Here is a 13,700-nt window from a genome sequence, read left to right as displayed (position 1 = left end):
AATAAATAAAAAGAAAATAATATTATAAATACATATGTGTAATGATTTGGAGTTTTAAACATTTATATCTATTAATTTATAGGTTTCATTAATTGTTGGACCTTGATATGGTTGAACATGTTTTTCTGCTCCATTTAATTGAATTTTGTTATGTGATAGATCTATATGACATATGGGCGTTAATTGTTCCTTTTGATGAAATTGTTCAATCAATAATTTCTTTTTCTTTTTTGGGACTGTTGTTGATTTCTTTTTCTTTGTTTTAATAGATTCATCACTTTTATCTAATTTTTTCCTTTTCTTTTTTTCTATTGTTGTGGAAGTAGTTGTGGTTGTTGTCGTTGTTATTGTTTCTGGTGACTCCAAGGATTCATTATTATCTTCATTATTAATATTATTTTGCGTATCATCCTCTTCATTGTAATTATTATTTTCTTCTTCTTTTTCTTTTTTCTTTTTTTTCTTTTCTTTTTTTTTCTTTTTCTTTGGTTCTTCTACTTGTTGTTCTAATATTGTTGGTTCGTGTTCTATTGATTCTGTTAATTCTATTGATGTTGTTTGATTAATTAAAGAATATTCCAAATCTTGAACATATTCTTCCAACATTATTTCTTCTTCTTGTTGTTCCATCATTGCTATTTGACTTGTCTTATTTTCCTTTTCCACTTCCTCCTCTACCTCCTCTTCTTTTAGTTTTTCAATTTCTTGATAATTATTAAAATATATTTGGGAATCCAATTTTAAATGAATTTTGTTATATTTTGAAATATATTTAATAATATCTTTAAATGCAACTAAACCAATTTTGTTGTTTGAAAGATTGAGAAAAGTGATGGGAACTGGTTTTTGAGTGAAAAGATGACCAATAAATTTACAACAAGTATTATCGATATTGTTGGAATGTAGTATGAGTCGTTGAATATTGTTGGCACAGACTGCATCGATAATACTGGCGGCACCAATAGACTCTATTCGATTACACGATACATCCAACTCTGTAATTGATATATTGGCAAGAATCGATCGACACAATCTTTTTGATCCACCATGTCCCAATATATTACTACTCAAATCCAAGTTTTTTAGATGATGTGTAGTGGCCAGATACTCTGTCATTCTAGTAGTACCTGATATTCTATTTTTCGATAGGTTCAACGTCACGATATACGGTCCAAAGTTGATAGGCGACCATGTAATATTCTCATCAAGTGACAACCTGTTATTTGATAGTACCAATGTTTGCAATGTCTCTAGTTTAGCAATCGCACCAATCATTCTCATCAATGCATTATCATCCAATGCATTTGATGATAAATCCAAATACTCTAATTTAAATATTGATAATATATTGATAATATTGACGGGTGGTGAGGAGGAGGGTACTGTTGTACCATTGGTTGTAATGGATTGAATCGGTTGTTGATTATTTGATTTTACCATATGTAAGATTAAATCTCTAATATTTAGAGTCAATTCTTCGGATTGAGTGTTGTTTGAGATGGTTAGATTTCTGAGATTCAATAGACCACCCTTTTGAATGATTTGTGAGAGTAGTTGTGGACCTTCAACACCGATATTATCGACGATAGAGAGTGACTCTAGATTACGATGTGGTTGAAGTGAATTGAAAAAGAGGTAGAGTGAGTGTGTATCAAATGATACGTTTTTAAACTTGATCGAAGTGACTACACTCGACGGCGAAAAGAGGCAATCGAAAAAGACCTTGGAGCGTTGCTTGTACTTTTCAATCTTTTCTGCATTGCTTGGTTGACTCGGACTTGAAAAAGAGTCATAGTACGGTGTGTTGGATCCTCCATAAATGTTTCCTCCAACCTCTTGACAGAGCAATGGGAAACCTTTGATGGTAAGATTGGCAAATATAGTGTTGTGTTTGATGACTCGAACGATGAATGGATGTACCAACGTGTTGTAATAGTATCTTGGGAATTCGAGGTATTTCGATGCATTGACAAATGACAGTGACCTAAGTGACGTTAGATTGGTCGTAATAGTGTGTGAAAAGGATTCGAGTGTTGCCACCACCGACGATGTACTTGTAATACCAGTAAAGTAGATAACAAGATTCTCAATCAACGAATCTGAAACTCTATGCCAATACTTTGATACTTGTCTAAATGATATATAACATTGTTGTACCAAAAATTCTATTATATATTTTTGTATTATATGTGGTAAATATAATACTATCTTTGAAATTGGTTCAGGTTCTATAGTTGTTGTTGTTGTTGTTTTACTTGAAGATAAAGATGAAAAAGATGAAGTTTGTTGTTCGAATAATTTAGTCAAGTTATTACTATTAGGATTATAATTCTTGTTTAGTTTAGATGATGATGAAGCTGTTGAAGTATTAGTCTTGGTTGGTGATTCAATCAAGATTGTATTCTTTTTAACTTTTTTTAAAGGTTTACTAAGATTCATTTCTGTCGTAGTAGAGGTTGTTGATGATGTTGTTGTTGGAATCGATTTGAGTTTATAGTTCTTATTTATCCCTTTGTATAATTGTGGTTGTTGGGATTCATTGTTATTATTATTATTATCATCTTGACCAGAGGTAGTAGTTGTCGTTGCTGACATATTCAACGATCGTTTCTTATCTTTTAAAGTCGTAGTGGTAGTATTTATATTTAACGCGGATGTCTCTGTTGCATCGTTGCTCCTACTTCCACTATCTTTAGAAGTAATAGATTTAGATGTATTGTAATTTCTATTACTCATGTTATATCATGTGTTGTTGTTGTTGTTGTTGTAGTTTCGTCGATAGAGATACATATTTGTATTGCTGTACATATATGTATCTTTAAAAAAAAATGAATGACGATCTTGAAACTCTCTATCAACCACCACCAAAAACAAGAAGTTGAGAAAGAAAAATTAAAAGATATAATAATAATGAATATAAATAATAATAATAATAAGATGAATGACTAAATACATTTTAGAAAAATGATGAGTTGTACTGATCGTATCTATCAATATATTTATAGATCTATACAAAAAGAAATCAATATAAATACATTTTCTTTTGATAGATATCTTTTCTTTTTAATTTCAAATTCTCTCAATTCCTTCCTTCTTCAAGAAACTAAGTCTCTAAGATAATAATAATAAAGATAGATGTATAACATCGGGATTATGTTGTCAGATGCGATAGAAGGCTTGCAGGTCAGGTCAGTTAATGGGCTGCCGAATCAAGAAACAATCTACCTTTTCGGATTTTGGGTTTTTAAGGTGACTAGCCGTTTTATAAAGTATCATAGGGCAAACAACTGATCAGAAAAGAGTACTCTCCTCTTTGCAAAAGTGATCCAATCATCACTCTTTTATTTATTTTTACACTAGCATATATATATTTATAACACATTCACTAACAAATAGACTCTGACCTTGTTTGACACACCTCTATAGAGATTGACCGATTGATATAGCAATCAATAATATTATCATCAACATCAACATCGTCATCAACAACAGATTGACGTGTCAACACACAAAGACTGCGTTGCACAGAGCTGTGAGCAGTGTGATTTGAATCAATCAACCAATCAACCAATCAACCAAACAACTAAACAATTCCAATCAAAACATTTAAAGGTAAAATATCACAATATGAAATGTAATATATAGTGATGATGTCAATTGACAGCAGCGACAGTAGCTCATACAGTCAGACTTGCACTCTTCCATCCATTCCTCCTTTGGCAATGAGCACACACAAAAAAGAGAGTTGTGAGTGAAAGTTTTGTTTGTTTGTTTGACGACGAACCCCTACTACCTCACTCACACCAACACCCACAGCTATATCTCATCACCATTCCATCGTTACACCAATATGGTGGGTGGTAGAGGTGAAACAAACAACAACACAAAGCAAGTGCTAAACACAGTGGTTGAAATATAAATTAATTTGATAAACGGTATATATATATGCAAATATATAAATATATATAAATATAAATATGGTATAAATTGTGTGTATGAATTGGAACAAGGGAGGAGAGGAGAGTGTCAGTCAGTTAATATATTCGTCGAAACAAACAAACAAAAGAAAGAAAGGAAAAGCTAAAGAGAAAAGGTTTAAACAATAATAATAATAATAATAATAATCCACAATCACAAACAATCCAATCCAGTCAACCTTAAAAAAAAATCACCCACTTCCTTAGCTCCCCCTTTAAAGATATTATTTATTGTCCATCGTCGTCATCCATCATCCACAAACACACAACGAATCAAAACAACAAATCATTATTTATTCTAATATCCAGGATTATTATTATTATTACTATTATTAATTGGTCATCATCATCCTCAAAGATTAATCAAATAATAATAATATTATTTATTTACCAAACCACAACCATTTTAACTAATTTTGTTGGGAAACTAGATTTGTAATATACATTCTTCCCCGATCATCTTTATCTTCATATATATATATATATATATATAAATAATAATAATATAATACTATCTACCTACACCCCTTTTTTTTACAGTATACTATACTCCCCTTGCAACTCAACTTATTGGTTTGGACAACATTTCAAACTTTTTTTGTTTGTTTGTCCCCGGACTGGAAAAAACATCAAGGTGTAAGCTGAGTGAGTTACCACTTTTTTATCTTCTTCTTCCTCATCCTCCTCCTCCTCGTCTTCACCCACACCATCATCATCATCATCATCATCATCATTATCCATTTTTATAAAATATTCATGTATATGTATACTAATTTATTTATTTAGTTTAGTTTTAGTTTTAGTCTAGTTATACTTTGTTTTAAAAGTTTGTTTACAATTTTAAAAAAATGATGATGAATGATAATGGATTATCAAATAGTAGAGAAGGATTGTTAATTAGGAATTGTCAACATTTGGAATACTATAAAGAGTTGAGTGAACGAACATTGGAACTATGCGATCAATCATTTATCGACACGAAAAAGGCAATCATACAAGAGTTTGATACACTGATACAATACCTAAACGACAGAAAGATAGAGTTGTTGACACAGTTGGCCGTCGAACTAGAATCACACAAACAAGATTTGGAAAAGAATAGAGACAAGGCTCAACAATTGATAGAGTCACTTGAAAAGAGGTTGAGGGGTAGTAGTGGTAGTAGAGCACACAGTCCAACCAATAATGGGAGTAGCGCAACACCATCATCATCGGTCAATGGATCGGGATCACTGTCACCAACCATCACCATAACATCACCACAATCTTCGGGAGGAGGAAGCTCGTCACTGTCCAAAGCATCGTCGGCAGGCTCAAATCTCAGTGCTTCCACTCCGACAATACTATGCAAATCAACATCGTCACTGGATTTAATGACAGATTCTGGTGCCGATGCGTTCCTCAAGATGGATCAATTGGCCATCCTCAAAGAGTCAATCGATATTATTGAATGGAAGTGGGTACCAGAGTTTCAACAATTGACCACTAAAACACGTGTCATTGCAACTCCCAAACCATTGTCTCCGCGTCAAGCTGGAAGTAGTCATGGAGGATACGATGTAGATGACTCGTGTAGTAATGATGGATCATTGTATGATGATAGTGTGTCTACATCTTCATCTTCAAATATAAAGATGAGTACTGCATCTTATCAACATGGTGAAAGTAGATCATCTTTATGTTTGGGAGGAAATGACCAAGATTCTGCAAGTAGTATTAGTCTTAGTGCAAGTAATAGTAATAGTTTACATAAATCAATGTCAATGGAGAATGTATCGAGACGTGGTGGTGGTGTGAATGGTATGGGACGATGGGAACGTGAAGTCAATATATATGGTAAACTTGGATTTGAGAAACGTGCTCATCCAGAGTACCGAGAACTCTCAGCAATGCTTCCCAAACAATCATATATTTATTCGATTGGTGGACACTTGAATGGATTTGATCAGTATGCATTAGAAAGATACGATATGAAAGAGGGACGTTGGCGTACACTCAAACCACTCCATCAGATGGACAATGACTTCACGTCACACTATGATGGCAGAAATAGTATATACAACTTTGGCGGTAGTCTGACACCAAGCAAGGTCACCAAATACCTGATTGCAGAGGATCGTTGGGAGATACTGTCATCGGAAATACCCGAGGGTGGTAGATTCCTACATTCATCAGTGTATGACCAAAAACAATTCATCTATCTATTGGGTGGATTCCCACGCTCCAATTCAGTACTGCGTTTCAATCTAGTGACTGAAGAATTTACAAAACTATCATCGATGAAATCACTTTGGAAAATGTCAACTGTCTATGACGCCACGACCAACTCGATCTACACGATTGGAGGTTGCAATATATCTGGCTCGTCGGTCAATACATTTGACAGATTCGATATCGATGAAAATCGTTGGGTTGAATTATCTCCACTCAATCATGAAATGTATTCAGGTGGTGCTATTATAGATAATAACAATGGTTATATTTATGTATTTGGTGGTTTTAATTCTCAAAATAATGGTAAGCAAAGAAATATAAATAGATTATTATTATTATTATTAACTCTCTCTTCTCTTCTCTTTCTCTAGAAACTTTAAATAGAGTAGAAAGATATTCAATTGAACATAATAAATGGGAAGTGGTTGAACCTCCAATTCCCCAAAGAATGACATTTACCAATTCAACCTTTTTTGATGGAGATCATTATGTCTATCTTGTCGGTGGTCATAGTCCTGCAACCAAAGAAAATATTTCGACAGTGTACAGATTCAATACAATTACCTTTGAATGGGATATTCTAACAACTTTTCAACATTCCAGAGTCAAAGGATCGGCTATTTATATATCAAAATAATAATAATAATAATTATAATAATCATTTTCACTTTTTAATATAATATATATATATACATACAACCTCTATTTTACATACATACATACATATAATAATCATATATTTTAATAATAATAATAATAAAAGAAGGGCGGGATAGGGAAAAAAAAAGAGAGAATATATATTCAATATAAATATAAATATATTCTTTTTAATTGTAATAGAATAATATAATATAGATCTAGATCTTTCCAAACAAATATTTTGTTTGAAACAACCATAAGACTTGATAGATTGATTATTTCCAACTGTGATTAATTGGTTCCAACAGAGATTGAAAGTCAACACCAACCTAGGTATTAATAGGATGCATGGTTGTTGTTTTTGTTGTTGTTGTTGTCCATGAATGATATGATGATTATGGCTTGTATTATTACAAGACAAGAGTTAACAGAATGAATTTAAAGTTCTTGTTGCCATTAATAACATATCATAGAATCCATTGACTGATCTTCTAAGATCATCTGCACTATTTGAGGCATAAAGTCTAGATGTATGTTAAAATCATTTAGTAAATGATATAGATATAGATATATTTAACCTTACACATTAAACTTTGTATCTTGAACAGTATACTCTCTATAGGTATTAAGATTGATTTCCTTATCAACCTCTAATGAATTACAAATAAATGTAGCGTATTGATTCGATTTGAAATCTAGTGCTACATTACTAACATTGAGAGGAACAGAGAGAGAGATTAGTTTATGATCATTAATTTTAAACTACGATGATGATGATGATATTGATCATACTATTGATATTTGAGTCCTTGAGGACCTTTCATCTTCTTTGCTCTAGTCTCTTCATCACTATAGTCATCATCTTCCATGATTGCTCCATTGTTATCGTCTTCCATCTTTAATAGGTAGGTATAGATAAATCAACCTTTGAAAATAAAACAAAAAGAAAAAGACAGACTAGGAAGATGCAACCTATTATTATTTTTATTAATATTTATAATTTTTTTCAAGTTCTTACATAATGCATCTTCAATCTTCAATACATGTATTTCATTCAATTAATTCATAGATAGTATTAGTATATTACTATGTCTTTAACGACAACAACAACATTTAATGATGTATTCAAAATGACATATATCAGATCATTGATATTCAATCATATCGATCAAATATTCAAAGTAGAGTATGATGCAAAGAGACATGATGCAAAGAGATATATGGGTACCAAAGGAAGAGATATCATTCAATTACCATGTCTTGCAATGATATCAAAGTATGCAATGCCATTACAGTTTATTCGTCATTATCTACCATCGGATTGTAATCAAGTATTACCTCAAAGAAGAGCACAAGTCATCGATCAATATTGTCGTCATCCCAATGCAACATTGGATACACTCAAGTATCTATTGGAATGGTCATCGGATTGTAAACCGGTTGATAGAGACATGATCAACATAATGGTTGAAAATGAAAAGATAGAGTTGGTTGAATTCATCATCAAGAATTATCCATACCTATTAACCAATCAATATATTAGGTTGAGTGAATTGTGTAGGAGAGGGTATCTCTCTGCAATCAAGTTACTCTATACACTAAAGAATGTAAAACTAAATGATCGTAATGCAATGAATACTGCAAGTTGTAAAGGGTTCATTGACATTGTAAAGTATTTACATGAAAGAAATGTAGATTCTTCCAATGCAATGGTAAGTACTATTAATCAAGATATAATAATAATAATAATAATAATGAACTAATAGTACTATTGATTTATTTATCTTAGGGTTGTCTTAATTTAGAGATGATAAAGGTATGCATTATATTCAATATCTATCTATCTATCTATCTATTATAATCAACCTATAATATTAATAGTTACAATATATTATTTCATATTTTATAATAGTATCTTCATTATACTGTAGGTGCTGAAAGTTCATCGGGTACCCTCTGTGCAATGACCAAAGATAATAATGATATTCTTGAAATTGTTAAAGTATGCTCGTATATCACAAATAGTTAACTCTCGTGGTTTATTTATATTTATTTATTTATTTATTTATGATTCATTCCAGTTCTTTCATGGTCAAGAAAAACATCAAGACGTATTCAATCATTCCATCATGAGATCTGCAGCGGAAGAAGGATTATTAGATGTTGTTGAATTTCTACATTATAATAGATCTGAAGGTGCATCATCTGATACAATGGATGAAGCGGCTAAGTACGGCCAACTTGATATTGTAAAGTTTCTTCATTTCAATCGTAGTGAAGGTGCAACAACAAGAGCAATAGATTATTGTTCAGACCTTGAAACTATAAAGTTTCTTCATTTCAATCGTACTGAAGGTGCAACTACCCATGCAATGGATCGGGCAGCTTCAAAAAGACACATTGAAATCGTAAAGTTTCTGGATGAGCACCGTACTGAAGGTGCAACTACCGATGCTATGGATCTTTGTTCAGACCTTGAAATTGTAAAGTTTCTTCATTTCAATCGTACCGAAGGTGCAACTACCAAGGCTATGGATTATGCAGCTGAAATGGGCAACATTGAAATTATAGAGTTCTTGCATCAACATCGCCAAGAAGGATGCACAACCAATGCTCTAGAAAATGCAATTAAAAATGGACACACTGAAACGATCGAATACCTTGTTCAAGTTATTAAATGTAAATGTTCATCAGTTGCAGTTCAAACAGCAATCGAAAAAGGTAGATTAGATATTATATCTCTTCTTTATGACAATTATCCAAACAATAATGATAGTGATGATATTTGGAAGACAAATAACATGGATTTAGCAGCCAAACTAGGATTCTTGGATATTGTATTATTCCTTCATCAACATCGTCAAGAAGGATGTACAACTGATGCTCTAGATAATGCATGTAAATTTGGATTTATGGATATTGTATTATTCCTTCATCAACATAGAACTGAAGGTGCTACACATAAAGCATTGTGTGGTGCTGCTTCAAATGGTCATTTTGAAATGGTCCAAGTATGTACAGTCCTTTTTAATATTTATGTTTAATATTAATATCAATTTCCTATTCTCTTTTTAGTTTTTATACAACAATCGACAAGAAGAAGTAGACATTGCAAGAGCACTGGAATCATCTTGTTTCAACTCAAGAATTGAGATTGTTTCATTCTTGGTGGATATTCTCATCAAAGAAAAAGAGGAAAAAGGATTATTGACAGTGCAACAACAAGAAAACATTGAAAAGGCAATCATTTCAGCATCTGCTTTAGGTCGACTTGCATTTGTCCAACATATTATATTATCACTCAACATTACCACATTGCAAAAGAGAACAATAATCAAGATCAAGAGTTACTGTGTCAATCAATATGAAATGATTCAATATTTTGAAACTCAATCTCCATTTATTGATCAATTCAAATCAACCATTTTGGATGCCCAATTAGGAATACCACTAAGATATCGAGACTTACCCTCATCAATTAATTAACTAATTAATTAGTTTATTCATCCAATAATTTATATTTATTTTTTTAATCTAGATCAACATCAATATTAACATTTGTATTCTCTGCAATATCATCGGCATCGGTATCAGACTCTGGACTAATTTCATCATCTTCATCCTTGTTGTCTGGAACATAGGCAGCTTGAGCACATGGACGGAGTTGGTCACCTCTACGCTTGACATAATAGAATCGTTCAAAGTTTGTAATAAACTCGGAGATTTTAGAGTCTTTGAATTTGGTGAGATCGGTGGTTTGGAGTTCTTGGTTGCTCATGCCACTTGAAGATACCAATACTTCACCGAATTGGTCTTCGTAGCCTTGTTTCTTGTAAATCTCGCATACGGGGTACTTGTAGTTTAAGAACAATTGACTCACCTTGTAATAGGTAAGCTTTTCAATTGGCTTGCATGGGAATCTCTCCATATTTGCACAAGCAGGTGGTTTGAGTCCTTGTGGTGGTGCAATTGGCATAACTGTTCTCTTGATTGGCATCCCATTTTTATTTCCTTTTACTCCCATTAATCTATAGATTGATTGTGACCATTTACTAAAAAAATAGAGAGAATAAAAAAAAAAAAAATTAATAATTAAAAATAGTTAGTTTTGTTTTTTTCTATTTTTCTATTTTACCAATCTTTTTGTTTGAATTTATCAAGAGCATTTTTCATTACTTCTTTCATTGCTTCTGGGTAACCGAATTCACCCAGATACTCTTGCCAACTGGTATAGGATCTAAAGTTTTCAATCTTGGCTTCATAGAAATATCTAAAGGCATCTTGGATCATGTACTTGAAGGCGGCAGTCTGAGCATCCTGACTTTGAGCACGAAGATTGAATCTGAAATAAGGATCCTTGTCCTTTTGTGGAAGGTTGAATAGTTTGGTACTTCCAAGTACAAACTCTAATAATACATCTTGAGCAGTTCCAATCACAAACGAATGACGATTAATTGGTGCTGCTACAACTTGATAAGTTTGATACAAACTTAAAACATTACCATAATGACAATAATCATTATCCCATTGTCTATAGAAACAGAAATAAAATTAAAGTTTTGATTAATTAAATGGAAATCTTTTGATTGATTGTTTGTTTTACCTTGAGAATGAAAGATAAGTTCTTTGTTTTTCAGTATCTTGAGGAAGAAGTCTATTTTTAATTCCATAGGCAGCATCGACAGAGAGGAATTGTTCATTGAAATTGATTGGTTGGACAATTTTGAAATCACCAATACCATTTAATTGTTTGGATAATTCATAATCGGCCTTTCTATTATTAACAAACTCCTTGGTCACAAGTTTGGATGTACATATAGAACATGGGAAATTTTGTGTATACATGTAAATATTATCTTGAACTGACATGTCTGGAATATCACTGTGTGAAAAAGAGAAATAAATAATTAATTATTATTTAATTTAAAATATTATTAATATTTTTTTGTTTTATACATACGCATCATTAATTGCTAGATCAAGTTGTTTGAGGATCATACTTTCAGAATGGAATGGAGTATCGTATTCCTTCCAGATTGCTTGTTTGGCGTACCAAGCATAGAGTGGTACTTTGTAGAGGTCAGTCTTGGCATAGTTTTTGGCATAGGATAGGAATACATTGTTGGTCTTTTCACTTTGGTCATAGTCGATGGTATAGTATCCGTGCAAGCCAACATCGAAGGTCTTGTAGCTTTCAGGAGCACTCGAAGTGATTGGGAATCTGGCGGAAAGTTTAGCGTCCGATGTAGGCAACATCTTGGTGATTGTACTCATGCCTCCCATACCATCAGCAACTTTAACTTCGCAACTATAACTAGTTGGTCCATAGATAACAAATCCATATTGTCCATGTTTTAGATCTTGATTCTCTAATGTATCACTAGTGATATTTTAAAGTATAATAATAATTAATTAATATTTTTTCTCAAACTCTTTAATGATTATTTAATTTTTTACATACACTGTGATATAGGGATAAAGGTATTTACGAACTTCATCATCATCAAGCCAAGCATTTGATATTGAGATGAAGATTAGTGTAATTAATAGTATTGATATTGATAATTTACTTGTAAAAAACATCTTTTTTTAATTAAAATAAAGATAATATTAGAATGGTTTGAAGAGATCTTTTTTTCTCTTATATTTATAGTTGTTTGTTTGGGCTTACTTTGTGTTCTCTTTTAAACTATTTTTGATTTGATACAATACCACGTGTGTATAGTATTAGCAAAGTTGCACAGAAATCGATTTGAGCGTCGTTTGGGGCATGCCGTTAAAGTGGTTCTCGTGGGTACACGCCCTGAAATCGCGATCCCGATTAAAGTTTTGATCGAGGTGGGTATAATAGAGTATAGAGGGGTAAAGATATCTTTTGATTAATATAATAATGTGGAGAGATGACTTTCGGTCAGAGTGTGTTGTGTCGACACACATTCCATTGGCACCAACCCCACAACTGTGTATCTGTCGATCTAATTGCTGATCAATTGTCAACCGACATTGTCGGCGAATCAGTATTGATGATGCTAATAGTCTTTTGAACTCATTTCAATCGATTGATTCTTGATCTAGTATCTTGTGGAGTTGAGAGAGAGAGAGTGTTTGACGATCACAAAGAAATGTGCCAACATTTCACCAATGCTAATAATGATCACACAATTTCAATGAATTTTTTTGTTCACAAAGAACAAAATAATTGATTCACAAACAAAATAATATTAATCAATTTTTTCGATATTGTTATCCCAATTGGAACAGGTTGTATTCTCGAGAAAAGTTTACTTTTGTAAATGTATAACGATCGCAAGTAGTAAATGGTTCATTGACATTCATTGTAAAGAAATGTAGTTCTACAGAAATTTTTTTACTTTTGATTTCGATGATTCGTTGTGGTCATGTCTCAAGTCGTTTCTTCTTTGGCGGTTAGAAATGGAATGTATATAAGTTCAATAAACAGTTCTTTATAATACATAATGTAATGTACAAACCTACAGTAATTTATTTATTTGATTTTTTTCTTTTTGGTGGTTCTTGGCTTTTGCAAAGTTCTTTCCATTGTTTTCATCATCTTATTCACCACTTGATTCCATATTGATAGGTGAGACGATTGGTACCACCGCTTTTTTATCTCTTTGGCGAGCAAGATCATCTAGCCAGTGACGGTAACAGAACGCCTTGTTCTTGGCATCAATATGGCAACTTAAACATTTACGATAATCTTGTCCAAGAGGAAACGTCATTCTCGTACAGTATACATGTCGACAATGGCGTTTCATCTTAGACAAGATGACCAATAAACTCTTGTTCATAAGATTCTTGTTCATTGACTTGTTGGATGGACTAGCCAACTTGGACTGGCCTATGACT

At 32.4% G+C, this 13,700-nt stretch overlaps 7 protein-coding genes across 7 annotated transcripts; 2 read left to right on the top strand and 5 right to left on the bottom strand.

Annotated features, from left to right (window-relative positions):
• Window positions 1-54: 54 nt before the first annotated feature.
• On the bottom strand, window positions 55-2,736 carry AAC1 (uncharacterized protein; the record flags this gene model as incomplete). The annotated part of the gene is made up of 1 exon (XM_004366378.1): window positions 55-2,736. The coding sequence occupies one exon, from the start codon at window positions 2,734-2,736 to the stop codon at window positions 55-57; it is 2,682 nt and encodes an 893-aa protein (XP_004366435.1).
• A 220-nt stretch (window positions 2,737-2,956) lies between these two features.
• DFA_04024 (uncharacterized protein) lies at window positions 2,957-4,718 on the bottom strand (the record flags this gene model as incomplete). Its single annotated transcript, XM_004366377.1, has 4 exons — window positions 2,957-3,007; window positions 3,226-3,287; window positions 4,422-4,443; window positions 4,632-4,718. 4 exons carry the CDS (start codon window positions 4,716-4,718, stop codon window positions 2,957-2,959), a joined length of 222 nt encoding a protein of 73 aa, XP_004366434.1.
• A 107-nt stretch (window positions 4,719-4,825) lies between these two features.
• DFA_04023 (Kelch repeat-containing protein) lies at window positions 4,826-6,828 on the top strand (the record flags this gene model as incomplete). Its single annotated transcript, XM_004366376.1, has 2 exons — window positions 4,826-6,494; window positions 6,563-6,828. The coding sequence occupies 2 exons, from the start codon at window positions 4,826-4,828 to the stop codon at window positions 6,826-6,828; spliced, it is 1,935 nt and encodes a 644-aa protein (XP_004366433.1).
• Window positions 6,829-7,254: 426 nt separating this feature from the next.
• On the bottom strand, window positions 7,255-7,726 carry DFA_04022 (uncharacterized protein; the record flags this gene model as incomplete). The annotated part of the gene is made up of 2 exons (XM_004366375.1): window positions 7,255-7,336; window positions 7,623-7,726. The coding sequence occupies 2 exons, from the start codon at window positions 7,724-7,726 to the stop codon at window positions 7,255-7,257; spliced, it is 186 nt and encodes a 61-aa protein (XP_004366432.1).
• Window positions 7,727-7,918: 192 nt separating this feature from the next.
• DFA_04021 (uncharacterized protein) lies at window positions 7,919-10,203 on the top strand (the record flags this gene model as incomplete). The annotated part of the gene is made up of 6 exons (XM_004366374.1): window positions 7,919-8,542; window positions 8,620-8,646; window positions 8,743-8,832; window positions 8,912-9,841; window positions 9,906-10,147; window positions 10,170-10,203. 6 exons carry the CDS (start codon window positions 7,919-7,921, stop codon window positions 10,201-10,203), a joined length of 1,947 nt encoding a protein of 648 aa, XP_004366431.1.
• Window positions 10,204-10,359: 156 nt separating this feature from the next.
• Window positions 10,360-13,166, bottom strand: DFA_04020 (uncharacterized protein; the record flags this gene model as incomplete). The annotated part of the gene is made up of 6 exons (XM_004366373.1): window positions 10,360-10,882; window positions 10,966-11,361; window positions 11,434-11,712; window positions 11,791-12,210; window positions 12,292-12,413; window positions 13,116-13,166. 6 exons carry the CDS (start codon window positions 13,164-13,166, stop codon window positions 10,360-10,362), a joined length of 1,791 nt encoding a protein of 596 aa, XP_004366430.1.
• A 236-nt stretch (window positions 13,167-13,402) lies between these two features.
• DFA_04019 (uncharacterized protein) lies at window positions 13,403-13,573 on the bottom strand (the record flags this gene model as incomplete). The annotated part of the gene is made up of 1 exon (XM_004366372.1): window positions 13,403-13,573. One exon carries the CDS (start codon window positions 13,571-13,573, stop codon window positions 13,403-13,405), a length of 171 nt encoding a protein of 56 aa, XP_004366429.1.
• Between the last annotated feature and the right edge of the window lie 127 nt (window positions 13,574-13,700).

Source organism: Cavenderia fasciculata (genome assembly GCF_000203815.1).
Source record: "Cavenderia fasciculata unplaced genomic scaffold Scf_Dfasci-G-b-285a01.f1-5, whole genome shotgun sequence".
Classification (NCBI taxonomy): Eukaryota; Evosea; class Eumycetozoa; order Acytosteliales; family Cavenderiaceae; genus Cavenderia; species Cavenderia fasciculata.
This window is presented reverse-complemented; position numbering and strand designations above follow the sequence as displayed.